General features: G+C 57.7%; 1 protein-coding gene across 1 annotated transcript; it reads right to left on the minus strand.

Annotated features, from left to right (window-relative positions):
- Positions 1 to 170: 170 nt before the first annotated feature.
- Positions 171 to 27,165, minus strand: LOC120238959 (kielin cysteine rich BMP regulator). Its single transcript, XM_039243038.1, has 40 exons — positions 27,087 to 27,165; positions 24,179 to 24,345; positions 23,186 to 23,375; positions 23,020 to 23,096; positions 22,242 to 22,326; positions 20,316 to 20,398; positions 19,987 to 20,080; positions 19,022 to 19,104; positions 15,600 to 15,693; positions 15,414 to 15,493; positions 15,244 to 15,337; positions 14,825 to 14,910; positions 14,669 to 14,750; positions 14,283 to 14,435; positions 14,088 to 14,194; positions 13,917 to 14,010; positions 13,037 to 13,210; positions 12,816 to 12,898; positions 12,568 to 12,661; positions 12,289 to 12,477; positions 11,825 to 11,995; positions 9,453 to 9,629; positions 8,701 to 8,786; positions 8,351 to 8,441; positions 8,136 to 8,218; positions 7,939 to 8,032; positions 6,826 to 6,999; positions 6,539 to 6,621; positions 5,858 to 5,978; positions 4,848 to 4,927; positions 4,549 to 4,648; positions 3,971 to 4,059; positions 3,526 to 3,628; positions 3,295 to 3,437; positions 2,823 to 2,995; positions 2,629 to 2,740; positions 2,441 to 2,542; positions 1,491 to 1,655; positions 742 to 1,048; positions 171 to 586 (listed from the first exon to the last, which is right to left on the minus strand). Exons 1-40 carry the CDS (start codon positions 27,163 to 27,165, stop codon positions 336 to 338), a joined length of 4,893 nt encoding a protein of 1,630 aa, XP_039098969.1. The 3' UTR covers positions 171 to 335.
- Between the last annotated feature and the right edge of the window lie 441 nt (positions 27,166 to 27,606).

Raw genomic sequence — 27,606 nt, forward strand, 5'->3', positions numbered from 1 at the left:
GCAGCCCAGGCAGGTACAAGAAGTGAGGGCTCAGCTCCCACAGCTGCCACCTTTCTGATTCTGGGGATGCTGACCACTGCACCCCATGTTGCAAGCAGCCACCATCCCAGCACCAGGAGAAAACACACATACACACAAGCTGTAGGAGAGGCCCCACTTTTACTGCTTCTGATTGAACATGGGGAAGTCTTTGTGGGACATGGGCCCGGGCTCCCACCAGTGCCTGGGTGGGGCACTCTTTCCGTGGCTCCGGTCAGGGTGGGAGCTGTTCTTGGAGGGGAGGCTTCTGACCTGATGAGTCCTGGTGGCATCCTGGCTCAGGGTGCCCCCTGGGACTACTGGCCAGGGCTGGGCAGAGGTCTGGGTGGCTGGTCCCCAGTGAGCTGGACTGGGGGGCAGGCCTCGGGGGAGATACAGTGGGCTTCATGCTCCACCAGGCCTGCCGGGCACTGGCAGCCAGGAACGCAGGGCCTCACACAGTGGGCGGCCAGCTCCCCCAGGGGGATGTGCTGGTTGAAGCAGGTGCGGGGACAGGGCGGGCCACATTCATCGAACACGAAGCCGCGGTCCAGGGGACAGCCCACCACTGCAGGGGGAGTGGAAGGCAGAGTCACAGGGGCACCTGGGAAGTGCTCAAGGGGCCCTGCTCACCCCTGCAGCCCTCCCTGACCCTACCGCAGCCACACCTGAGCCCTCTGTGCCTCCCTCTTCCCCAACTCGCACTGGGCATTGCCCCCTCACCGCAGAGTGTGGGGCCCCGCCAGGCAGGCGTTACCCCTGCCTGGCGACAGTGGCTGGCATAGGCTTCCAGGGCATCACAGAGGCAGGCATCAGCCAAAGAGCCAGGGCCACAAGCGCATAGGTCATACACGCAGGCGGCAAAGAAGGGCTCTGGTGGCACCACGGTGTGGCAGCGACTGAACAGGGAGGACTTCAGCACCCCACACCGGGCATTGGCCTCACGCCGAGCACGGTAACCAGCTGCCCTGCACGGATCCACCTCGCGGCCCTTGGCACATGTCCGACTAGGGCCCGGCCCTTCTGGGACCTAGGTGGCAAGAGTGACCCTGATGTGACAGCATCCACTGGCGGCTGACCTTTGTGTGCTATGTTCTTCAAGACACTTTCCACTAAATATTTTGGTTTCACTTCAAAAACTTTCCTACAAGAATAGCAAAGGAAGCACCAGCTACTTTCTCCTCGTCCCCATTTTACAAATGGACACGCCAAGGCCCTGAGCAGGTTAAGTGACTTATCCGAGGTCACACAGCCTCAGATGTGGCAAGGCAGGGCTTGCGGATTCCGATGATGAGGGCTCATTCAGCGGGCCAACCTGCCTCCCCCAGCACCATGACAGGCAAGAAGCCCCCAAATCACCCTGAAACTGCAATGCCCATCTTGTGCCCACCCTCCTTTCCATGTAGGAGGGCTGCTCTAGGACTCGCACTCAACCGTGCCTTCCTCAGCCACCAGGCTCCTGGGCCACTCACCTGCCAGCTATTCCCAAATGCAGCCTCTGTGGGCAGGAGCACCCCGTCAGGGCCCTGCAGATCATCCTGGGCAAAGCCATTGAAGTTCCCACAGAGCCCACACATGTGGCCCCGGTAGGAGCCGGGCACGCTCACCTCCACCTGAGACTGCCCATCCCACAGCACCTGTGCAGAGAGGCTGACATTGGGGAGTGGGGAAATGTGGGGACCCCAAGAAGCCCATGGTCCGTCCTGGCCCCAGGCACTGCCAGCACACTCCATGCTGCAGGGCAGGAGAATGGGCGGGTAGAGGCTCCCCATGGAGAGGGGGCTGCCCTGGCCAAAGCCAAGTGGGCACGTGCTGTGTGAGTCCTGGGCAAACACAGAAGACATGAAGAGCTGCCCACAGCCCTGGCAGGAGGGCACCTTCTCCCGTGGGCACCCCTGAACTGGGCCCCCTGCTGAAATGCTTCTGAGATTCACTTTCTCATCGGCATTAGGGCCTTGGAGAGGATGAAACACAATTAGAGTCCAGATCAGAAGTGTAGACAAGACTTGTATGAATTTACAAATTGTACTTCTTGCCGAAGGCAGGGAGAAACCTACCCTTGGACATGGGATTGGGAAGGAATTTCAGAAACCACCCAGGAGGCCTTAGTTGACAGCCTCTGTCAAGAAGGAATTGTTCCCTCTTTTTACCAATAAGAAAACGGCTAGAGAGGGTTGGTACTGGCAGAAGAGTCCCACTGTGTTGGTGGCTGAACCAAGATTAGAAAGCCGGCTCAGAACTCCCTTCACTGCACCCAAGGTCCCGGACCATGATTCCTCTCCTCCCCTCAGAATCCAGCAGACCTTTCTGACCTCACTGGCCTGATGTGGCTCTGGACCTAGCTGGTATTCCCACTCCCTTTACGGACAGACGCCTGAACAGGTCCAAGGCTCCCACATCCCCACTGGGCCTTGAGCCGCACCTGGAGCCCGGGCTGGGCATGCAGGATCACCGTGCGTCTCCGGAGCTCCACGTACAGCAGCGGCTCCTGCAGAAAGGGCAAGGCCACCGGGCGCCCGTCCACCTGGAGGAGGGAGGCAGGAGGAGGGGCGAAGTCGGGGCAGTGGAAAGCACTGGATCAACCATGCCCGGGTCCTCAGCTTTGCTCACCGTGACCTCTCTGCCCTGCAGCAGCCGCACGGCCACGTCTCGGAGAAGCACCACCACCTCCTGGGTCCAGGCCACACCCCTCCGGCCCCGGTTATCGTTGGTCACGTGCACTCTGTGGCGTGAGAGGCCCAGGTGCAGGGGGTCAGCAGGGACAGGTGTAAGGAGTTAGGGAGAGGGCAGAGGGGGTTGCGCACCTGAAGTCCCCTCCGCGGCAGTCCTTGGCCAGCACGTAGCTGCAGCTGCCCTGGAAGTGCAGCAGGCGGCCGTCGAATGTTCGGTAATGAGGGTCTCCGAAGGCCATGCAGGAGGCGGGTCGGGGCAGGCAGCGAGGGCAGCAGCTGCCGGGACTCAGGGCGGGGGCCTCGTCCTGGCCTCAGCCCCAGATCTCGTCAGACCCTCTCGGCGGTGCCCCTCGAAGACCCTCCCCTGGGACCGAGGATCCCCCGGGAATCTCCCCGGCTCACCGCGAGCGGGCTCAGGGCACCGCCCTGTGGCCGCACCTGGAACTGCACCGCCGTGGGGTTCTCCGACCCCAACCCCACCCCCACTCCTTGCCCCCCGCGCCGCGGCCGCTACCCAAGCTCTGCTGCCTTCCTCCCGCGGGGTCTTACCAGGAAGGCGGTGCCACGTGCCCACTCACCCCACCGCCCGAGACGCGGCACTCACGGGGCCACAGGAGAGCGGCGGGCAGCGCTGGCTCTTGCAGCGCACGGTGCCTGCCACGCAGGAGCAAGTGGTGCAAACGTCCACGGCCCAGCGCTCCCCGGAGGCCACCGCCCGGCCCTCGTGCGCGCACGACTGGGCGGGGGCTGAGGGGACAGGAGCGGGGTAGCGTCAACTGCCCGTCCCTCACACCGGGTCTCGCTCGTCCCCAGCTCCCATCGTTCTGGCTGGCACCTTGGCATCGCTCACAGCAGCTGCCAGCCTCTCGCACCTTCGCCCAGCCCTGGGGGCAGGAGAGGGCGGGGCACTCCTCCAGGTGGCACTCCACGTGGCCCCGCTGAGGACAGATGCCATTGCTCTAGGGACTTCCTACAGGGCCTGGGGTCCCTAGCCTCACGCTTCTGGGAGCCTCTGGGTCACAGTCTGAGACAGCAGCCCCTTCTCTCTGCCCCTGCCCCACAAGAACACCCATTTCATGTTCAAGAGGGGGATGAAATCCAGCCCCTAGTTCCTTGCCCCAGCACAGAACGCCACTGCCCGCTCTCACCCAGAGGGGGCGCCTTTTTCTAATTACCTCAAGGACCCCATATTTACTGGTCCAGTGTCCTGAGACTCCTCCCTTTATCCATCTGTAAGGTCCTCCACCCCACCCTGTACCTGCCCACCACCCCCAGCTCACATAGCAGGTGCAAGTAATGCACGCGTTGCCAGGGTCCTGCCAGCTCTCTCCATCCGCCACTCTCCGGCCCTCAGCCTCCACGACACATTCTGAGGAGGAAGAAGCAAGGATGGGGGAGCACTGTCCTTCCAACGGGGTCCTCCCTGGAGTTCACCCTGAAGGTCGGCGCCATTCCGCCAGCACCCTGACGGTACTGATTTCTGCACCTGGTACCCAAATGACCTACTAGATGGCAGTCCCTACAACCAGTGCTCAGGAAGTGGAAAGGGTCCTGGAAGCCCAAAGAGCCAGAGGCTGGACCCTTCCCATGGCCAGCTGCCAGCTCAGTGCAATGCCTATGCAATGGGTCTGGGGCCTCTGAGCCCAGTGACAAGCCTCAGGCCAGGCCTTGAGAATCCACCTTTCGTTCTCTGCTTCCCTCTGCCTTCTGCACCCCAGTGAATGACCCTTCATTTCTACAAGAGAACAAAGCCTGCATTTGAAGTATAGACCTCAAGTTACCCACTTAGCCTTTGGATGCCACCCATTCTGTCTCCCCCCTGGGCTCACGCTCAGAGGATGCAGATCAAGGCACTGACCTCGGCACACGGGGCAGCAGCTCCCAGGGGGGGTGTGGCGCTCCGACTGGGGACAGCTGAGATCAGGACAGGCCCGGTGAATGCAGAGCCACGTCAGGTCCTGTGGAAGGGCACGTGAACACCATCAGTAGAGAAGAACAGGGAGGGAGCAGGGTGTGGGCTAGATACGATTCAAGAAATGTGGATGTGCGTCGGGGTGAGCAGGGAGCCTGGAGCCGCTGCAGGAGAGGAGTTGCGGCCACAGCGCACAGAGGAGGACGAATAGAGGGCTCTGGGAGTCCCCGGGGCAGGGGGCTCACCTGGCACTGGCAGGTGTAGCAAGGGTCCGCCAGGGCCACCTCAGACCCCTGCAGGCCCTCTGTGCAGTTACTCAGCGCCTCTGTGAAGACAAGAATTCAGTGTTGGGGATGGAGAGGAAAAGCAGGGGGCAAAAACCCACTTACCCGCGGTGTCCCCAGACTTCCTAGGGCCAGTGCATACCCATAATCCCGAGCACTTTGATTGCAGGAGGATGAGTCCTCCTTCCACTTGGCTCAGCAAAGAAAAGCTGGGGCTTTTAAAAAAGAACTTTGCAGGCTACTAGGGTGGAGGGCCTGGGAGTGGACAAGGTGTGGCTTCCTCGGCCTACGGTCCCTAAGGACCCTCAGGCTGCCTGCCTCGCCTGCTCTCTCTCCTATTTCCTTTCATATTACCTGGCTAAAACAGCACAAGGAAGCACAGACAGCAAGGTAGGTGCTCCAGGTTCTAATCCTGGCTCCAGCATTCAGTGCCTGGGCCATTTGGGGCAGACTAATCAATCTCTCTGAACCTCAGATTTTTCATCTGTAAAAGGGAATAGTAATACCACTCCCTGAGTAAATGAGAGTTAAATGAGAGTGTTTAGTAAAAGCACCAAGTCCAAGGCACGGCATACAGTAGACGCTTAATAAATGTTAGTCCTTTTCTCTTTCCCGGACACATATGCTAACAAGCGTTGATAAGGATTCCTCTGTAGCCCCTCTGGCCTCACATTACTGCTCTAGAGAAGCCAGCAACCTGCGAAACGCCCATCCCACAGCGCCACCTGCTGGGCAAGATGCTCCACAAACTGCCCCTGGCTTCAGAGTCCAGGGGTCCCTACCAGCTTCCCCAGTTCCCCTCTCCGGATGGGGGCGGGCAAGATGCAGGCCTCCTCAGCCAGGGCTTCCTGAATAGTCCATTGGACTCGAAAAAAAAAAAAAAAGGTGGGGGCCGGGACTGTTGAGGAGAGTGGCTGGCTCTGGGGATGGCAGTCCTACCCTCTTATCTACCCCCATACCCAGGGACTCACGGGCACAGGTGGGGCAGCAGTGCTGTGGCCCAGGGGGCAGGAGCTGGCTAGCGGGACAGCCCACCAGGCTGGGACACTGCCGCCGATGACATTGAAGGCTGGGGGGGCCCTCAGGCTGCAGCTACAAAAATGAGTGAGCAAACAGGGTCGGTCCCAGGCCCTGAAAGCCAAGAGCTACCCTCTTTCCCTGAACTCCAAGCCCTTCCGTCCACCTGCTGCACCTCCTCCTGGGGCAGGTTACACTCCGGTCTGCAGAGACTCAGCGTGTCCCCAGACTGCTCCTCACCCCATGCCCTAGTCCCGAGAGATGATGTCCCCTTCTCTTTCCAGTTACTTGGGCCTGAACCTTCATGACTGTGGACCCCCTGCACTCTCACGCCATCCTCCTCCGCTCCCCTTCCAAGTCTGCGGACATAGGACGTCATTCATCCGCTCACCATTCCTTTCAAATGGAATTCCCTAACATGCCCCCCAAGCACTTCCCAGGTGTCTCCCCCTACCTCACATACCCACCTGCCCTAAAGCCCCGGCCAGGAGGGCCCGCCCCCTGCCCCCACCCCACTCAGCACCTGTCTTGGCCCCAGGGGGCACCTTCCTATCTCCCAGCATGCTGCTGGCTCCCCATGGCGTCCAGGCTGCCCCCTTTGTGGTGCCCGGCCCCTCAGCATTGCCCTCACCCACCTCACAGATGCACACTTCACACGGGTCTGCCCCAGGCTGGAAGCTTTCCCCTGGCTCATACTTCCGGCCTTCATATTCACAGTCTGAGGCAGAACAGGACCAGGGAGGCTTCAGGCTGGCAAGAATGCTAGGGGGTGGGGTTCTCTGCCCCCATAGTGCCCCCAGCTCCAGAGATTGGGGTGTGTGCAAGAATGGGGGGGTCACTTCTCCTGGAGCAGCCTGTCTCTGCGGCCTAGCCCCGGTGCTGCCTCCCTGCCCTCCCCTACCTGGCCCCAGGCTCCCAGTACCAGAGCAGCAAGGGCAGCAGTCACTGAGCCCTTGGTGTGGCTGGGCACAAGAGCTGACACACTGGACACGAGCACGGCTGATGACGCCCTCATGACACATGCAGGAGGAGCAGGGGCTTTGGGGGAGCACCCAGCTACTGACTTCGGGATGCTCCTCCCCATGAGTGAGGCAGCCTGTGTCCCAGGTGGGCAGGGATGAGCTCTGAGTCTTGGTTCTGGATGTATGCTCCTGTCCCCCCACCCTGGGTGGTCAGCAGGGCAGGTGCGAGCCCGGAGGGGGGATCTAGAGGGACAAGGTGGGAAGACGGCCTGAGGCACTGCTGCTCTCTGTGGTGGACGGGAAAGACCTGGGTTAGGCTCAGAACGCCCGGCTCTTATCCCATCCCACGCCTGCTGGCTTGCCCAGCACCAGCCACAGTACCTGGCATGCAACAGGCATGTAATAAATGCATGTGAGATAACAGACAGGCTCCATCACTAACCATGTGCCCAAGGTAACAGTCTCTCCAAGCCTCCATCTCCCCGCCCGGTTAAATGGGGATTTCATCTCTCCTGCCTACCTCAAGGGCACACGAGACGCTGTGACAGTTCTGTGGAAGCTACACCCTGTTGAGCAGCGTATAGGGTGAGGCAGCCTAAAAAAGGCTCATGTTCTAGAACCAGATCGCTTAGATGCAAATCCTGACTGCTCCCTACTAGCTGCGTGACCATAGGCATGTTATGTTATCTCTTTGTACCTCAGTTTTCTCATCTATAAAATGGAAATAAGAATAGTTTCTATGTGACGATGTGTGTATCAAATGAGATCTGCGTGAAGTGCAGAGCTCAGAATCGGGCATATGGTATGTGCCCAACAAATGTTAGTTATCATGATGATGGTGATGAATAGTGATGTCGGGAAGGCGCTGGTATGAGTGGGTGTGGTCTGGGCAAGCTGGGGCACGGAGGGACAGGGAGGACCTGCAAGGCTGACAGCTTAAGGGCCAAGGTGTGGGAGGGCCGGGTGGGTGGACAGGGAGTGGGGAAGGCCGGAGGAGAGCTAAGGAGGGGGAGGTGGGGCGGCCTTGAGCCCAGGGGCAGAAGCTAGGGGGCGCCGCATGGGGCAGGGCGTACCTCTGCAGCGAGGGCAGCAGCTCCCCGGCTCTGTGACCTGGAGCGGGCAGGACAGAGGTGGGCACTGCAGCCGCACGCAGCTGACCTGGCCGGCCTGTGGGAGACGCAGCTTCAGTGACTTGCCCTCTAGGCCAGGTGCCCCAGTGGCGCGGTGACCCGCCCCCCCCTCCAGCCCCCCCCTCCCCTCCCCGCCCTACCTGACAACGGCACCGCTCACAGCTGCCTGGGGGCCCCTCAAACTCCTCCCCATCCTGATGCTCCTGGCCCTGCGCGAGGCAGCCTGCGGGAAACACCTTTCTCGGGTGAGGGGCTGTGCCACCTTGCCCGGTCCAGCCTCACTCAGGCCTGACAGAAAGAGCGGGTAGGGGTGGGGATGAGCGGGGGGTGCTGGGGCACGTGGAAGGCAGCTCACTGTGGCAAACAGGGCAGAAGCAGGGTCCTGGAGAGGGCCGGGGGCAGAGAGCTGGGGGACATGGTTTCTTCCGGCAGCTCATGGAGCCTTCCTGGGGGAGAGAGGTCAGTTGCTACTTCTCGACTCCACGTCGTCGCAACCTCAAACCAGGCTACACGCCGCCCCGTGGGAGGACGCCCATACTGAGCCTGCCAGGCTCAACCTCCCTCCCTTGGCCCAGGAGCCTGGAATCCAACCCTCTTCCGCTAGACGGTGCCCTGTGAGACCTGGGTGTTGGAGACAAGCTCTTCCGGGCCAGAGAGGAGGATCAGGGGACGCAAGGTTACCATGTTGCCAAAAGGCCACCTCACCTGGCAGGTGCAGAGGGAGCAGCTGGGGTCAAGTGGGTCAGGGAGGGTCTCTCCGGGGGCCGCGGTGACCCCATGATAGAGGCATCCTGGCAGAGCAGGAAATGTAATGAAAGCGCAGACATGAGCGGGCCCTCCACGGCCACGCACACCGCTGGGCCTGAGGACTCTACCAGCGCTTCGGGAGTCAGAGAGCGAGAGCTGAGTGTGCCCCCCCCGCCCCCCCCCGCCGTGGCCGGGAAGGAGGGGCTAGGAGGAGAGGCCTGGCCAGCTGTGAGTGAGCGGTGTGCCCAAAGGGAGGTAAGGTCCGGAGGCGGGGTCACAGGCTGCTGGGAAGTTCCCGTCTGCGGGGCGCCGGGTGAGGAGTGGGTACACTCGGGACTGAAGGCAAGAAACGGGCTGGGCTCAGGATCATGGGCAAAGGGAGCCAGGCGGGAGGGACGCTGCCCCTCGTGACTGGTCGCTCCGGGGCATAGGAGTCATCCGATGGGTTTGAATCTGGTGATGTGACATTTTAGGAAGGCGACGAGATAGTTTAAGAGTGGGAAGTTCTGGAAGCACAAGGACCAGTTATTTGACGAGAGCAACAGTCAGTGTGAGAAGAAGCGGGGACAGACAGGAGGCCGTGGATCCCGTGAGAGGGGTCTGAGGGAAGCACAGGCTGTGGGCTTGCTGTGGGGTGACGGTGGTGAGACCAGGTGGCTCTGGGCCCCTGGGGGCTTCAGAAGGGGCAGTGAGGGCAGGTGCTGTCCTACCCTGGCAGGTCGGGCAGCAGCGTCCGGCCGGGGTGAGCGGGTCGCTGCAGCCCGGAGGCTCACAGGGCCGGCGGCCACAGGTCACGAAGCCTCCAAGGCAGGTACACACATCACAGGGCTCTCGGGGATCCGGGAACTCCTGGCCGCCCAGGTAGGACTCCCCTAGATACTCGCAACCTTCGAGAGAGGGCGGGGAGGGGCAGGGCAGGGGGCAGAGAGGGTGAGAGGTGAGCAGCCATCCGCTTCCAAACCTGGGCCCCAGATGAGGCCTCAAAGACACAGCAACTGGGGGTGAGGGGAGGGCTCAATCCCAGCAGGAGAAGGGGAGCTGAGGAGTCTGGGATGAGGGCACTGGCCAAAGGGCAAACTTTCCCCTTTCAGCCTGTAATCTATCTGGAAAGACCCACACAGAATCGGTCCCTAGAGTTAGGTCAGGCCACTGCCCAGCCAGAGCTGGAAATAGCCTGAGATGCCTTAGGAGACACTGATCAAGCTATCCTCTTTCCAATATTCCTCCAAGCCCTCTGATTAATCAGGGGTGGGGAGGGGATCCCAGGGTGGTAGCAAGCAGCTCTTTGACACTTGCTGACCTTCTTTTTTCTTTTTCTTTTATTTATTTTTAATTTTTTTTAAACATTTATTCATTTTTGAGAGACAGAGTATGAGTGGGGGAGGGGCCGAGAGAGGGAGACACAGAATCAGAAGCAGGCTCCAGGCACACAGAGCCGGTTACGGGGCCAGAACTCGTGAACCACGAGATCATGACCTGAGCCGAAGTTGGAAGCTTAACTGACTGAGCCACTGAGCCACCCAGGCGCCCCTGACCTCCTTTATTGAAAACAGAGGGCGCTTTGGGTGATAATGATGTGTCAGTGTAGGCTCATCAATAGAAACCACATCAGATCCCCCGTGGGGGACATTGGTAAGAAGGGAGGCTGTGCATGTGTGGGAGCAGGGAGCACATGGGAAATCTCGGTACCTTCCCCTCACTCTTGCTGTGAACCTAAAACTCCCGTAAAGAAACAAAGTCTTAACAGAAAAAAGAGAGAGAGGGGGCGAGACTCAGTCTCAAAGCCTTGGCAGGCAAAAGTATCTGACTCAAATTTGATGTTTTAACTGTATTAATAGTTAGGGTAATCTTCATTTCCTGGAAAATCTAATTCATTTACAGTATGATATGAAGACTCCTTTCTAGATAGATTTAAAAATAAAAGGATGGTGGGGTGCCTGGGTGGCTCAGTCAGTTAAGCGGCCGACTTCAGCTCAGGTCATGATCTTGTGGCTGGTGAGTTCGAGCCCCACGTCAGGCTCTGAGCCGTCAGCACAGAGCCTGGAGCCTGCTTCAGATTCTGTGTCTCCCTCTCTCCCTGACCTTCCCCTGCTCTTTCTCTGTCTCTCTGTCTTTCAAAAATAAATAAATCTTTTAAAAAATTTTTAATAAAAATAAATAAATAAAAGGGTAGGGCACCTGGGTGGCTCAGTTGGTTGAGTGTCCAACTTTGGCTCACGTAGTGATCTCGTTGTTCACGAGTTTGAGTCCTGCGTCTGGCTCTATGCTGACAGCCCAGAGCCTGGAGCCTGCTTAGGATTCTGTGTCTGCCTCTGTCACTGACCCTCCCTTGCTCACACTCTGTTTCTCTCTCTCTCTCTCAAAAAACTAAATAAACATTTAAAAAATTTTTAAATAAAATAAAAATTTAATTTGAAGAAAAATAGTTAACTAAATAAAATTACAAGTATGAGAGGGTAAGTAGCAAGTGTTGCTAAGATAGTACAAAAGTGACCAAAGACTGGGGAACTGGGTGGGCCCTGTTAAGCCCTCTCTTTTTTACAGGAACTAAAATTAGAGTTACGCTTAAAAATGGTTAAAGTAGGGGCGCCTGGGTGGCTCAGTCAGTTGAGCCTCCAACTTCGGCCCAGGTCATGATCTCACAGTCTGTGGGTTTAAGCCCTGCATCAGGTTCGGTGCTGACAGCTCAGAGCCTGGAGCCTGCTTCAGATCCTCTGTCACCCTCTCTCTCTGCCCCCTACTGGTTCTCTGCTTTGTCTTCTCAAGGGTGAATAAATGGTAAAAAAAAAAAAAAAAAAAATTTTTTTTAATGGTTAAAGTAGTAAATTTTATGTTATATGTATTTTACAAAAATACAGTTTAAAAAATGTATTTTTTTAATTAAGAAAAATTAAGCCCAGAGAGGTTATGTAACTTGTCCAGGGTCACAGAGCCAAGTAGCATCAGCAGCAGAAGAAACTCCAGGTTTTAGTCCAATTTTTTTTGTGACTGTGACAGATACTGCGGACCCACTCTAGGGCAGTAAGGATGTCGCTGCCCCAGCCTTCCCCGCCCCTCCTCCCCACAGTCCCCTGCCCCTCACCATCACAGGCAGGGCAGCAGTCACCCCTGGCCGGGAAGGGGCACTGAGCAGGCGCGCAGGCCCTGGGCTCGCAGCTGACGCTGCCCTCCCAGCAGAGGCAGACGTGGCACGCGGCAGTGGGCGAGGGGAAGCGCTCCCCGCTGGCAAACTCCTTCCCCTGGTACAGGCAGCCTAGGCGGGCCGGCGAAACAGTGGCGGGGTCGTGGTGGCTGTCAGCCAGGACCACGGCCTCCCTGGCCCGGCCAACTGGGCGGTGTCCCCCCACATTCTTAGTGAGAACCCCGACGTGGGAGTGGTGGGCTTGGAGAAAGGGGGATACTGGGGTCGCGCAGTGTTAGCGGCTGGAGAAAGGGGGACACGTAATAAGAGGGGACCGGGGAGGGTGAGGCTGGGGGCAGGGCTGGAGGGAGCCGGTGGCGGGGGTGGTGGGGCTGCCGCCCAGGCCGGGAGGGGGCGCCAGTTACCGTCGCAGGAGGGGCAGCAGGGCCCTTGGCGCGGGTGGGAGCAGGGCGCCGGCGCGCAGGGCAGCCGCTGGCAGGACACAGAGCCGTCGAGGCAGAGGCAGCGGCGGCAGGGGTCGTCGGGCGGGGAGAAATGCTCCAGGTGGCGGGCCGGCCCCCCGCCCCCCGGCTGCGGGCAGCCGGAGGCTGCGGCTGCGGCGAGAGCGCGCACGCGTCAGCCGTCCAAGGAGAGGCTGCGGACGCCCGCCCCTCCCTCCCGTGCCCGAGGGGTGCGCATCCTACCGGGGCACTGCGGGCAGCACTCTCCGGGCGGCAGGACCGGCTCTGCACAGGGCAGCGGCGGGCAGCGGCGGGAGAGGCACTGCACGCTTCCGCTCTGCAACAGTGGGACCACGCCACGCCCGGTTCGTGGCGGGGGGCAGAGACCACCCCCACTCCTTCTGACTGCCACCTTGGGGGACCTCTCCTGGTCTTCCAAGGGCCACCCCTACTCCCCTGGCCTCCTCCTCTCACCCAGGTGGCAGACTCACCAGACAGCGACACTGACGGCAGGGATCAGAGGGGTGGGGGAAGTCTGCTCCGTTAGGGTACTCTTTCCCGCCAAAGGCACAGCCTGGGGGAGGGGGCAGCTGTAGACCTGGGAGGGGCCCCACTCCTCCCTGGGTAGGCTGCCCATCGGGCCCTAAAAGCCCCCAGATGGGGCCAAGCCATCCCAGGGGACACCCCCCCCTCCCCATCGCATGCACCTCACCGTGGCAGTCGTTCTGGCAGCAGGGACCAGGCAGCGGGTGGGCACAAGGGGCCCTGGGGCAGGCCCGAGGCTGGCAACGGGCTTGGCCTTCCTGACACCGGCACTCCTGGCAGGGGTCTCGGGGGTGGGAGAAGCTCTCCCCGTCCACAAATACTTGTTCCTCCAGGATGCAATCTGAGCATTGGGGTGGGGGGAGGGGCAGGAGTGGGGGCAAGGACTGACGGTTCTAGGGATGGGCTGACAGCCCATACCCTTGGAGTCCAGGGCCACTGAGGAGATGCCAGTAGGAAGCACCGTGGAGAGAGTGGAGGAGGGGTCTGGGTACGCAGGCGTGGGTACCTCTCTGAGCACACGCTTGTGTGTGTGTGTGTGTGTGTGTGTGTGTGTGTGTTTGAGCCCATTGACCTGCAGGATGCATGTGTGTATGCCTCTGAGGGTGAACAGCCAAGGAGCTCGCACATAAATGTGCCTGGGTTGGTGATACACACTCTGGCACAAACTCTCCAAGAGGGCAGGGCAGGGACCAGGTCACAATGCATCCTGGCACCCAGCCTCCCGCACACCACACCCAAATGTTTGTGGCGGGAACCTGCTGTATATAGACATACAAATATATATCTGACTGGTAGGGGTATTGGAAGAGCAAATATAGAATGCGAGGGAAGGGACATATAAAAACATCGAGGGATAAACATACCTCTACTCTCCCTCCCACCCATGTGAGTGATGTGAACCATGTGAGTTCCGGAAAGTTCTCAGCTGTGTGAGACTGAAAACAATTCAGAAGGCTGGTGCTTGCCAGGGTATCTGTTGAGTCCGTGGGGCCGTGCGAGAGCTGGCTCTAGGGCCCGCAAGCCAGACAGGTGCAGTCAGCACATACCTGGGCACCTGGGGCAGCACTGGTCGGGTCCCCTCTGGGGCCTGGCACAAGTTGTGGGAGGGCAGTCAACCAAGGAGCACCTCACGGTCCCATCCTGGGAGCAGGGGAGAGGGCAATGGGGGTGGGCTCCAGGTAGGGCTCGGCAGGGCAGTAGCAGGCCTGGGGTGGTACCTCGCAGCGGCAGGCACGGCAAGGGCTGTCTGCGTCCGTGAAGTTCTGCCCATTAGCATACACTTGGCCGTGGTAGGTGCAGCTCTCACAGCTGGGGCAGCAAGCACCTGGGTAGGCAGATTGGTCAGAGCCCAGCTGAGCAGGGTGGGCTGGACGAAGCAGGGGGGGAAAGCCAGGTCAGAGTGGAGCACTCACCAGGGAGCTGGGTAGGGTGCTGGCAGGGGACTGGGGGGCAGAGCACAGCCCCACACAGGGGCACGCCATCATGGCAGGAGCAGGCCGTGCAGGGCTGCCCATCAGGCTCCCATTGGACGCCCTCAGCAAACTCCTCTCCATCCAGCACGCAGGCTGCAGCAAGAGTGGCTGTCACCATGGCAACTGAGACACCTCCTGCCATTCCCGACCTTCCCAGGCCACAGGGCCCTGGCTTGGCCATGCCTATGGCGGCCTCTAAACACACACTGGGAATGGTCGGTGGGCCCGACAGTGGCCCCCTTCCTGGGAAGGAACGTCTCCACCTTCAGCGGCTGGAAGTGGCCTCCTTTGAAGCTGTTCCTCTTTCTCTCCCTCCCCACACATACCTGGGCAGAGCTGGGGGCCAGAGTCAGGCAGGGTGCAGGGGGCGACCGGGCACTCCTGCTCCTCACAGGAGACCTCGCCAGCCTAGGAGGGATGCTGGGTGAGAGGTCCTCAAGGGACGAGGCGGATCTGGGGTGTGACAGGGCGTGACTGGCTACCTGGCAGGAGCAGCGGATGCAGTGCCCACTCTCTTGCAGCCTGAAGATCTCCTCACTCTGATACTGGTGTCCCTGGTACTCACAGCCTGGACGGGAGGACAGGGGGACCGGGGGCGGGGCTGGATGCTGATGGGGAAGCCTCACGCCACCTTGAAGCATCCACCCGCCCCCTCCCCCCCATGAGCCAGCCTCCCCTGCCTCCAGGATCAAGGGCCCCACCATGGTGCCCAGTTTGCCATGAGACACTGAGAACGTGACCCTCACTAGTGGTGACAGGAGCCCAGGCTTATCAAGGACTTGTCCTGTACTTTAGTTCAAGGGAGCTGCCTACAGTTACAAACGCCGGCCCCCGCCCCCCTCCCGAGCCTCTCTTGGGCCAGTGCTTGCTCCTCTCCTGGTGACTCGAGTCCCCAGCTCACCATCACAGACCGGGCAGCACTGGCCAGGGATCCTGCCTGGGTGTCTGCAGGGCACGGGCGGGCAGGGCAGAGGCTCACACTGGACACTCCCGTTCTGCCAACAGGGCCTGATCAGCATTCAGGAGGCAGGCCCAGAAGCCAGACTCTCCCTGCCAGGCAGCCACACTCACAGCACAGTGGCAGCGCGAGCAGGGGTCCCCAGAGCCCACGGGCTCTCCACTGCGGTACTCCCGCCCATTTAGGAAGCAGCCTGTTGGGGAAGAGGGCGCCTTGAAGTCTTGGCCTTCATGGGAGACTGAGCTGGGGCACAGGTGAGCTTTCTGAACCCCCACTCCGGACTCCACCCACGGACTCACCGTCGCACAGTGGGCAGCAGGTGCCTGGAAGAGGCCGGGCAGGGTATGGGCACAGGCTGGTGCACTCTCGCTGGCGGCACTGAATGTGGCCCTCCTGGGAGGGGGCAGAGTGGGCAGGGGAAGGGGCCATTAGAGCTCCATCAGGTGAGAGAAATGCCAGTTGATCCACTTACTAGATGTTATGAGTTGAGCTGTGCCCCCCTCACCAAATTCATATGTTGAAGTCCTAACCCTTAGCACCTCAGAACATGACCTATTTGGAAATAGGGTCATTGCACATATAATTAGTTAAGATGAAGTCATACTGGAGTGGGGTGGCCCCTCCAAAAACTGCGTCCTTATTAATAAAGGGGAAATTTGGACACAGGGACACACACAGGGAGAGCAACAGGTGAAAGCAAAGGCAGAAGCCAAGGGATACCAAGGATTGCCAGCAAACCACCCAAAGCCCCGAGAGAGGCCTGGAACAGATTCCCTCTTACAGCCCTCAGAAGGAACCAGCCCTGTGGACGACACCTTGACCTTGGACTTCTGACCTCCTGAACCATGAGATGCTCCATGTCTGTTGTTTAAGGCAACCCCTTTGTGGTACTTTGTTATGGTGGCCCTAGGAAAGTAATACAGATGTATAACCTAGCGGGTTACTGAAGCTCTCTGTGACTCAGTTTACCCATCTGAAAAAAGACAGTAACAGTCCTGTCCTCAAAGCCTTGTGATGGGAATGAAATGAGATATGGTGTCTGGTGTGACATCCACCTCTGGAAGCTGGCAAGTAAACAGTAGCTGCTGCTACTCCCCATGGCTGTTCCCAGACAGACCCTGCCCTTTGAGTTCACACCTACATCAGGGCTCACTATGTCCAGTCCCGGAAGTGGGCAGCCAGTGACTCTCCTCACAAGTGTTGGGAGGGTGGTCCACATGAACAGGGAAGGGACACACGTGGTTGCAAAGGGGGTGGATGCCCCATTTCCTTCGCAGTGGAGTTCTCAGTCCTCGATAGGCTATCAGGAAGCTCTATGGCTCTGGCTCGAAACAGCCCTTCTCAGGATGCTCCCTGCCTGGACACGAGGCTTCCGTGTCCCCACCTTTGTCCCCCAGGCTTCGCCCTGACTTTTCCCTACACCTGGGGTCTTAGTTCACTTGGGTTGCTGTAATGAAACCCCATAGGCTGGGGAGCTTATAGATAACAGAAATTTAGTCCTCCCAGTTCTGGAAGCTGGCAAGTCCAAGATCAAGGCGCCAGAAGATTCAGTGTCTGACAAGGACCAGCTTCCAGGCTACTAGACACCTGCCTTTTCATTGTGCTTTCACACCGCCGAGAGGAGCCAGCTCTTTGGGGTCCCTTCAACAAAGACACTAATCCCATTCATGATGGCGGAGCCTCCCAAAGGCCCCATCTCTAAATATCATCACCTTGGGATTAGAATTTCAACATATGAATTTGGAGGAGACACAAACATTCTGTTCATAGCACTGGGGTGTCTTTCCCCTTTTCTTCCTGCTTAAATTCTACTCACCCTTTAAGACCTAGGTAAACACCATCCCTTCCATGAAGATTTTCTAGATCTGTGTTGCTTAGTAGAAACAAGTCACAAGTCATTTTAAATTCTCTAGTAGGGGCGCCTGGGTAGCTCAGTAGGTTAAGCCTCTGACTCTTAATTTTGGGTCAGGTCATGAGCTCATGGTTGTGAGATCAAGCCCTGTATTGGGCTCCGTGCCGGGTATGGAGACTGCTTGGAATTCTCTCTCTCTCTCTCTCTCTCTCTCTCTCTCTGCTTCTCCCCTGCTTGCATACACGTGCTCTCTCTCCCTCAAAAAAATAAATAAATAAATAACATTATTCTAGTAGTCAAATTTCAAAAAGTAGAAACAGATGAAACTAAATTCTAATATATATTCCATTCAACTCAACATATCCAATAGTTATTTCTTTTTTTAAAAACTTCAAAAAGTATTTATTAAAAATTTTTAAATGTTTATTTATTCTTGAGAGAAAGAGAGAGAGCATGAGTTTGGGGAGGGGCAGAGAGAGAGAGAAACACAGAATCCAAAGCAGATTCCAGGCTCTGAGCTGTCAGCACAGAGCCCAATGTGGGGCTCAAACTCATGAACCTAGAGATCATGACCTGAGCCAAAGTCAGATGCTTAACTGACTGAGCCACCCACACACCCTTATTTATTTTTGAAAGAGAGAATACCAGCAGGGGAGAGGCAGAGAGACAGGGAGACAGAGAATCCGAAGCAGGCTCCACATTGTCAATGCAGAGCCCGACTCAGGGCTCGAACTCACGAACCTCCACCTGTGGAATCATGACCTGAGCTGAAGTCAGCTGCTTAACTGAGCCACCCAGGTGCCCCCCCCAAAAGTTATTTCAACATATAAACAACATAAAGTAGCAACGAGATGTTTTATATTCCTTTCTTTTGTACTAAGCCTACTTCAGCGCATCTCAAATTGGACAGCTGCATTTCTTTTTTTTTTTTTTTTTTACAAATAGTTTATTGTCAAATTAGTTTCTACATAACACTCAGTGCTCATCCCCAAAGTGCCCTCCTCCATGCCCATCCCCCCCTCCCCCCCACATCCATCAGTCCTCAGTTTTTGTCAGCATTCAAGAGTCTCTCATGGTTTGCCTCTCTCCCTTTCCCCCACCATTTCCGCCCTTCTTCTCCCCCTTGTTCCTCCGTCAAGTTCCTCCTAATCCTCCTATACGTGCAAACATATGATATTTGTCCTTCTCTGCCTGACTTATTTCGCTCAGCATAACACCCTCAAGGTCCATCCATGTTGCTACACATGGCCAGATTTCATTGTTTCTCATTGCCATGTAGTATTCCATGGTATAGATAAACCACATCTTCTTGATCCATTCATCTGTTGATGGACACTTAGGCTCTTTCCATGTTTTAGCTATTGTGGAGAGTGCTGCTATGAACATTGGGGTACATGTGCTCCTATGCCTCAGCATTTCTGTATCCCTTGGGTAAATTCCTAGCAGTGCTATTGCTGGGTCATAAGGGAGTTCTATTGTTAGTGGACAGCTGCATTTCAAGGGCTCAATGGCCACACGCAGTAGTGGTTACAGATGCGACAGCACAGATCTAGATGTCTTGAGGTAATCTGTATTTCTCTCTCCCTGGAGCTGCTGCTGCCTGTCATACCCTGACCTGTATCATTTCTGGAGCTTGCAAGCTCTTTGAGTTCATTCACAAACCCATGCTGCATACCTACTATGCTCAGAACTGGGCATACAGATGGGCACAGCCTGTCCTCACCTTCATAGCACCCAGGATCAGGTCTTCTCCACCTCTGTCCCCTCCCAGTACATATGGGATGTGCTCAGTGAAATGAAGGAATGGATATATGGTTGGCCTGGGGATGGGGAGGGGGTGTGGGCTGTGGGAGCAGCAGCGGGGCTCACCAGGCACTGGCAGATCCGGCAGGGGTCCCCAGGGGCAGTCCACTCTTGGCCATGTTCCCAGTGAGAGCCACCTTCCGTGCAGCCTGGGGTTGAGGTAAAGATGGGCACAGAGGAAGCCTGGTAGGGGCCAGCCTGGAAACCAGCTTCAGCCGGCCCCTACGGTCTTTCACATGCCCTCTGGGGATTCACAACTGAGCACAGACCAGACCAGGCCATGTCTCTGCCTAGACTCCTGAGGGCTTCCAGTGCAAGGCCTCCCAGGACCCAGTGTGGCCACGCCCACCTCCCCCCAGCTCTTCGCCCCTCCTCACTCTCACTGTACTCTCACTGTAAGCCTTGGCCATTCGTGCATGTTTGCACTTTCCCACCTACCACACACCCACCTCACACTTGCTGTCAGTCCCGAGCCTTTGTGCAAGCTCTCCTCTCTTCCTGGATACCCTCTGCCTCATTCCACCTTCACCTAGCTAACTGCTCTTTATCCTGAAGGTTCCCCCAGGACATGCTGCCCCCAGGACGCTCTCCTTCCTGTGTCCAGGCTGGATTAGGTCTCCTTCCTCCGAGTTTACGCAGTACCTGGCACCTGCTTCCAATACTGTCTTTGCGACAGTATTGGTGTGTGACTCAGTGTCACCCTCTAGTGGTCTGCCTGGAGGGCCCACCCTGTGTCTTCTGTGCACATAGCTAATGAAAATGCTCCACATTTATCAAGGGCATTATCCATGCTTCACAAATGGGGAATCAAGGCACAGAGTAACTCCCTCAGAGGCACACAGGCATGAAATGGCAAGGACAGGATTTGAGCCTCAGCACCTCAGCTCCAGAGCAGCCTTGGCCGGGCATCACTTCCCCACTGACCACAGCCCCCAGGGCCGAGCCAGCAGAATGGGCTCTGGAGTTAAAGAAATGGTGTGACATCCCCACCTGGAGCTCTGCCAGGGAAGGGACAGGGTCAGGGCTCTCACCTTGGCAAGTCGGGCAGCAGTGGCCAGGCCTTGGGACTGGCTCAGGGCAGGGGCTGGGTGGACACTTGATGGGGACACAGCGAACCAGGCTCCTCTGTAAGGCACCAAGAGCCGTAAAGCTACCCGGTCTGGCTCCCAGAGAGGGCAGGGTGGGCAAGTGTCAGACGTCCTTGGAGGTGTGGGGCACGGGACCGGGATGGAGGATGAGGTTCACTGGCAGGAGGCCGTGGAAGGTATACGAGGTGATGAAAGAGCAGCAGGTACGACCCAAGGTAGAGCAGGAAGAATATATGGAAGAGCGAGCCCTGGACAAAGGGGTGGGGACTCACCAGGCAGGAGCATTGGAGACAGGGGTTGGAGCTGGACAGGAAGTGGGCCCCCTCTTCATAAGGCTGTCCCTCATACTCACAGCCTGGGGAGGGTTGCCGAGATGACAGGCCGCTCAGCAAAGAGCAGGGTGAGTGGACATCACCCAAGGGAAGGCATGACCCTAAGTAGGTACCGGACCCTCCGGGGCTGAGGGGATGGAGGGGCAGGGTAGGGCGAGAGGTCACCTGGCCGGCAGACAGGGCAGCACTCCCCAGGTGGGGTGTAGCTCTCCAGGCAGTTGAGCTCTGCACATGAGGGCCCCTGGCACCGCACGGTCCCTGCCTGCAGGGCAGACACTGAGCCCTCCCTCCCTCTCCACTGCCCGAGCTGAGTTGCTCTGCTGGCCTAGTGGGCCTATAGCAGGCTGCAGGCCTCGATGCCTGGGTGGCGGCAGCAGCTCTGTCTGGCCCCCAGATCGGGCGTGGCACCACCAGGCCTGGAGTATGCGTGCTGAGCATCAGGGATGCGCCTGACGGCCGGGGTGAGGCTTGATTCCCTTACCTGGCAGGTGCAGATGACACAGGGCTCTGGTTGCCATGTTTCCCCAGCCCTGTGGCCTCCAGGGCAGCCTGCAAAACCAGGGCCAGGCCCCCAAGTAAGAGACCCAGAGTACTGGAACAAAAGCACCCATCAGGAAAGCATATCAAAGGGCACCATTCAGGTGATCAACAGATTTGTGTATTTACTACAACATTCCAGCAGATGGCAGTAAAGCATCTGACTCAAACGTAATTGGATTTCTGCTATCTTACAATAGATGCAAGTGTTGAGGAAAGGGTGCTTTTTAAAAAATTTCATTGAAGATACCATATGAGCTAGCAGTGGCCTTGAGGCATCACGTGTCCTGAAATCTGTGTGTGTGTGTGTGTGTGTGAATTTGTGTGTCCCTTTTTTTTTTAAGATCTGTTAACTCCTGAGATTCCACTCCTCATTTCTGGCCAAGACTTCCAGGCTACGTTTCCAGACCTCACTGGTCTCCTGAGCCCCTGACCCACCAGTTGCCCCTATCAGCTGACATTCTGCCACATGAAATACAGAATGCTGAGCTGAATTTGAATTCCATGTAGACAATCCATAATTTTTTAGTATAAGTATGTCCCAAGTATTTCATGAGACATACTTACCTAAAAAAAGCATGTGTTGTTTAGGTGAAACAAATTTAACAAGGTATCCTGTATTTTTTTGGCTAAATCAGACAACTCCATCTCCCTGCCCCGTGGCTAGTAACACCCCTCAGCAGAGCCGCTTCCTCCACTTCCTCCCGGTTCTCTTCATGTCACTGGCACCACTGCCTTCCAAGTTTCCCACTATTGCATGGGGTCTAACCCACCAGCTCCTGCCCGTTTCTCAGAAACAGCCCTCCCCTGCAGCCTCCACCATCCCTGGCTCCAAGCCTAGACAACGTGTACGAGCCCGCTAACCAGTCTGTCTGCATCTAGCCCATACCAGATGATTATTCCTAAAACACTCCTTTGAACAAGCCACGCTCTGGCTCTGCAGTCTTCAGTGGCTCCCCATTGCCCACAGAAGAAAGTCCAAAATGCAAGGCTTACAGCAGTCTGTTACCAGTGAGCCTCTGGCAGCTGACTACATACTGCCTTCTATACGTTCTACTCTATTCTTTGGATTGTAAATCTTGTTATATTAACTATCTGTTTATTTTCTCAACTAGATTAGAAGTTCCCTGAGGGTAGGAGAAAGATCATACAGAGCCTTTGGATCAGTCCCAGGCCACAGTGAGTACTGCTGACTGTGCTTCAGTTGTGAATCCCCTAATTACTGCCAGAGTGGGTAGGCGGGCATCCTCTGGGCATGAGGCAGGCAGCAGAGCGTGGCTCTGGGGGCCCCAGACTGAGTGCAGGAGATGAGGCCGGCAGGAGGCTGACCTGGCTCACAGTGAGGACAGCACGTTCCTGGCTCCGGGCAGGGTCCTCTTGGGCATGGCTTCTGGGTACAAGTTACGCTTCCTTCCTGCGGGGAAGCAGACTATGGCTGCATGGCCATCAGAGCCCCGGAGGGTCTGACCTCTGGGACTGACACCTCACCCCAGCCTGGGACACACCAGAGGAGCAAGAATTGAGGCAGCTCAGGGTACAGGGGTACCTTCGGTCTGAGGGCAGAAAGAGACTTCCTACCCCCACCCCCATCATCTCCTGCTGCTCTTGGCCCCCAGAAAGCATCTCTTCCAGGTGCCAGCAAGTTCCCAGAGTGGAGAGATCCTAGGAAGGGACTGAGAACTTCCTCAATGGAGGAGCGAGGAAGGAAAGGCTAGAAGAATGTGGATGAGGAGCCAAGTGAGACAGAACAGGCAGGTAGATGACGGGGACAGGGGAATGAGCAGGGACAGTGAGGGTCCACAGGAGAAGGGGCGATGTAGGAAGACAAGAAACTCCATCCTCACTGCCCTCCATGCCGCTGTTTGCCAGGCCCAAATCAGAGGGGCTTGGGGGCCCCCACCATGTGTGGGGGGTGGGGGGCTAAGCCCCAGAAAATAGAGCCACTTGGAATCAGCCAGAGCCACTCACTGGTGGCAAGACTTTGCGGGAGGGGCAAACAGACTCCATTACATAAGACTGAGCACACCAGACCACAGTGACTAGTAGCTTAAGTGAAGTAGGTGAGGGGGCAAAGTATGGGGTACCCAGGTGGGTCATAGGAACTCACCGAGCAGTGACAGGTGGTGCAAGCATCTGGGGAGAAGGTCTCCCCATTGCCATAGGACTGACCATAGTGGCTGCAGCCTGGGGAGAAGACAGTGCTGTCATTCAGGCAGTCGCGGCCATCTCTAGGGGTTGAGGTGGTCCTGGCAGGCAGACAGGCTGGCACTCACCATGGCAATGGGGCAGGTCGGGCCTGGGGTCACAGTGCACGACTCCATCCTGGCAGACACAGGCTGTGCAGGTGTCGGGCTCCCAACGAGCACCCTCGGGCCAGGCCCGCCCCAGCCCCCAGCACTGGGGAGAAGCTGGGCGGCATTCACAGGACTCCAGCTGCCTCACCCTCGCCTGCAGCTCTCTGTTCTGGGGAAAGAGGTAGAGGGGAAGGTGGGAAGCCCTGGCTCAGCTCCCCGCTACCCGACACATCCCGCAGACTTGCAGGGCGTGAAGACTGAGCGGGACGAGAAGGAAATCTGACGGTTCCAGGGGAGAGGTGGGCGGCCTCCGCACAGCGTCCGGCTTAGACACGGTTCTCAGGAACCAGAGTCTGGACAGGCTCTCCGGGGGACCTGGGGCCCCCAGACCTCTCCTTTGGACAGAAGGGGACCCAATCCCTTCTCTCCAACAGTTAAAGTCCTTTATCCACCCAAAGTCTTTCCTGATGATGCCTTAAGCATAGTAGGAGCTCCATATTTGTCAAACATTGAAGGAATATGAAAATCTAAATTGAAAAAACAAATATGCTGGAAGTTCTTCATTTATATGAAAGAATCAGTGTGAAGAACTGTTCATATAAGAACTTCTACATGTACGTTTAAAATAAAACTCGGGGTGCCTGGATGGCTCAGTAGGTTAAGTGTCAGACTCTTGATTTTGGCTCAGGCCAGGATCCCGGGGTCGTGGGATCAAGCTTTGAGTCGGACTCCACACCGAGCATGGAGCCTACTTAAGATTCTCTCTCTCTCCCTCTGCCCCTGTCCCCCACTCGTGCTCTTTCTCTAAAATAAAAAATATAAATAAATAAATAAATAATAAAAGCCAAAAAGCTGGCGTTAAAAACTAATAAGATAAAACACTGTTTTAGAGTTCCTAGCCCACCTTTCTTTCCTCTCACTACACAAGATCTGTTCTACCCCACACACAAGCCCTCCAGCCTTCAGCCCTACCTGCTCTATGAGTTCCGTTATCTGGAGCTCCAGCCTTTCCAGTCGCTCCTCCAGGGGGCGCCACTGCTCCCGTGGGGCCCCAGCATGAGATGAGGAGTGGGCTGGTGCCTGTTGTTGGTAGTCCTGGATGTCAGCGTGCCCAGGGGGCTTCTGGAGGATGACCCCACCTGAAGAGTACAAGCAACCAAGGGGGGCCTGTGGGTGAGGGGCTTCCTAGCAAGACTTCCTCGGTCCTGTCTTCCAAACCACGAAGGAGGGGTCACCCTGTGCCCCACCCCTGTCCATCTGCCCACCTACCTTCCAGAGGAGGAGATATGGCCTGTAAAGGTGCTGGAGTGGAAGCATGGAAGGAGAAGGGAGAAGGTGAACAAAAATGACCCAGGCCAGCTTTCCCAAGTAGCAAGAACCTCTCTGTCAGGTATCAGCCCCAGGGACCCTGGCCTGCTGGGGATACGAGGGGGGAGTGTCTAGATCAGGGCCTCCCTGTAGGCTCCCTGATGCTGTAGGGGTCCCCAGCTATGGGGAGCGTGTCAGGGTCATCCATCTTTACACGGGCCAGGGTCTTGGCCAGGTTTAGCCCGGGGAGCCCACAAGTCAGGCAGGGAGGGCCCAGAAACCAGCGCAGGCTGCAGGGCGGGAGAGGGAGAAGGATATGTGCAAGGCGGGGCTGCTTCAAGGGGCCCGGAGTCTGGTGTGAGCAGACCCGGCGCCCCAACTGCCTGTCGTCACCTGTCAGCAAGGGCACTGCTGTTGGAGAACGTGCACAAGGAGAGCAGCTGCTCCCTCTGCTGCACCCCCACCCCGCACCCAGCCTTGTCACTATTTCCAGGGCCTGGGGACCCCACCTTGGGACCCCACATTCTGTACTCAAGAACAGAGGTTCTTGCTACTTGGGAAAGCTGGCCTGGGTCACTTTGGTCCACCCAGGGCTGCCTTTTCCTCCTTCCACGCTTTCATGCCAGCACCCTCCTCGCAGACCTTTTCTCCTTCCCTGGAGGGCGAGTGGGCAGGGAGATGGGGGTGGGGCGCAGGGGGACCCACCCCCCCTGCATGGTTTGGAAGACAGGACCCCACACTGGGCAGAGTGAGCTGCAGAAGGTGGAACTTGGCTGTATTTCTTTTTTTTTTTTTTTAATGTTTTATTTATTTCTAGGAGAGAGAGAGAGAGAGACAGCGTGAGCAGGGGAGGGTCAGAGAGAGAGGGAGTCACAGACTGAAACAGGCTCCAGGCTCTGAGCTGGCAGTCAGCACAGAGCCCGACGCGGGGCTCGAACCCACGAACCGCGAGATCATGACCTAAGCGAAAGTCGGACGCTTAACCGACTAAGCCACCCAGGCACCCCGTAACTTGGCTGTATTTCTTGAGGGGTTTGGGGGAAGGAGTCGGCAGGGCGCCCACTAGCTCCCAAGGCACCAGGCAGAATAAAGACAGCCTGTCCCTGGGTTTTGATGACACTGTCAGAAAAGGGGTTCCTCTGAGTTCAGGCCTGAGGTTGGACAGCCATTTCCACCTCACTTTAATCCCTCCTCTTCATTCGGGAAAGTAAAAACCGTGGGGTGGGGATAGGCTGACTCCACTGACATCCCAGACCAGATCGCTCTTTGGGGTGGGGGTGGGCAGTGGAGGGACTGGAGGAGGAAGAGGGGGACAGAGAGACACTTTCTCGAAGACACTGGTCCTGTGAGGTAGGGGACTGTGTCATCCACTCCCTTGCCCCCAACCCCCCGAGTGGGGGTTGGAGAGTCTAACCTGAAAGCTAAGTTCTCTTCTTCCTTCCAAACCTGCTTTGGTTGGAGTTCCTTGCCTTGGTTAATGCTATCCCCGCCTATCAGAAATCTGGGGCTCAGCTTCCCTCTTTTGTACCCCCCGACCCATCAGCCTCTGGTCTCACCTAGTTGTCCCCAACCCACTCCTCCCTCTTCTCCTCTCCCCTCTTTCCGCTCAGGAGGCCGGAGCCGGCCTCCCTGCCTCCGCCTGCCCTCTTCTCTGGCACCACCTCTCTAAGCCACACATCTGAAGGTTCCCGGCAGCAAGTCCAAATGTGACCTTCTGCAACTGCCGGGCTGCCCTGCTAGTCCGCACATCCAGGTTCTAACGCCCCAACAAAGGCCGGCACCCAAAGCTCCTGTGCACATTCCCCTCCCCCTCCCTTGCCGGCTATAACCGTGCTCTCTTGGTTCGGCTCCCGTATCTAGCATTCTTCTTGGCGCCCTGAAGGGCAGCTGAAGATGATCAGTATCTTCAATCCCCCTCCCACCCCGTCCCAGCTTGACGCCCCCACCCCCATGACCCCTCCTCTCAGGCCACCTCTCCAGGCCTATTTTAGCAGTCACAATAAGGGAGTCAGGGAGAGGCTGGGGGTCTCCTACAGGGAAGACGGGACCGTCCCTTGCTTGGAGAGTTCAGCAGATAAAGAGCTCCGGATTGTTTCACTGAGCCTGATGGCTCCCCATGGAGCTGTCCTCGGCTCCCCTCTCCCCAGCCGGCTGCCAAGTCCTTGCACTGTCCCCTCTGTTCCTGCCTGCCCCCCTAGAAGGCGGCCAGACACAGACTCACGCAGCTCCCATAGCGGGCCTCCTTTTTTCCCCCTTTCTCAAGACAAATAATTAACTTCAGACTCCCAGATTCCAAGGCAGCCTCTCCCCCACCGCTGCCTGCAGGAATTCCTCTCCAGCCATTGCAGGAAGCCCCCTCTCTCTCCTCCGGCCCCTGACCTCAGCCTCGGGGCCGCGCCCCCTTGCTGGCTGCCCCACCGACGGGGAGGACTGAGGCCGGCCGGAGAGGCGCCCGTACCCCAGGCGGGGTGTCGGGAGAGGCAGCGCGGCCCCAGCCCCTTCCCTCAGGCTGGGCTGAATAAGAAATGGGGTCCCTCCCGGCCGCCCCCAGGCCTTCAGCGCCCCGATTTACCTCCGTCCGTCGCCGAGGCCACGGCCACGCTGGTGAGCTGGAGGACGAGGGGCAGCAGAGCGGCCCGGGGCCCCGCCATGCTCGCTCCGCCTCGCTGTCTGTGGTCGCGGCTCGGCAGGCGCTTGGGGGAGGCGGGGTGGGGACACACCAGGCCGCCTCCCACCCAGTCTTTGTTCAGGGAGGGCTTCTGGAGTCTGTCATCCAGCCCGGCGGCGCCTGCCTCCCTGATTGGCACCTCGAGCCCTGGACCCCAACTCCATCCTGACCCCAGCCCTGGCTCAGAGGTGAGGTGGAGCGCAGCCCCAGCGGCAGGAAGCTGGGACCCTCTCCTGCATGTGATCCCTGGAGGAGACCCGCACAATACACACAGATTTATCACTCTGGGGCCCCAGTACAGCAGCTTTTCCTGCCCCTCTTTGGATTATTCCATTTGCTCTGGGTTTCCCCCGTTCAGCTTTTTTCTTGCTCAGGAGAAGAGGATTGGGCTGGGTTCAAAACCCTATTTAGCCAAACCCGTGTG

This window comes from Hyaena hyaena, unplaced genomic scaffold (genome assembly GCF_003009895.1).
Source record: "Hyaena hyaena isolate Hyena2069 unplaced genomic scaffold, ASM300989v1 scaffold_8, whole genome shotgun sequence".
NCBI classification, from domain to species: domain Eukaryota; kingdom Metazoa; phylum Chordata; class Mammalia; order Carnivora; family Hyaenidae; genus Hyaena; species Hyaena hyaena.

Bases quoted from the DNA above. Each gene is read 5' to 3' on its own strand.
- LOC120238959 (XM_039243038.1), bottom strand. From the start codon at position 27,165: ATGGCGGGGCCCCGGGCCGCTCTGCTGCCCCTCGTCCTCCAGCTCACC. The intron at 14,195-14,282 runs GTGAGTGCTCCA...CTGCCTACCCAG, and splicing joins GCACCCTACCCAGCTCCCTG to GTGCTTGCTGCCCCAGCTGT. The intron at 12,899-13,036 runs GTGAGGTGCATG...CCCCTCCCCCAG, and splicing joins CTGCCAGAACGACTGCCACG to GCTGTGCCTTTGGCGGGAAA.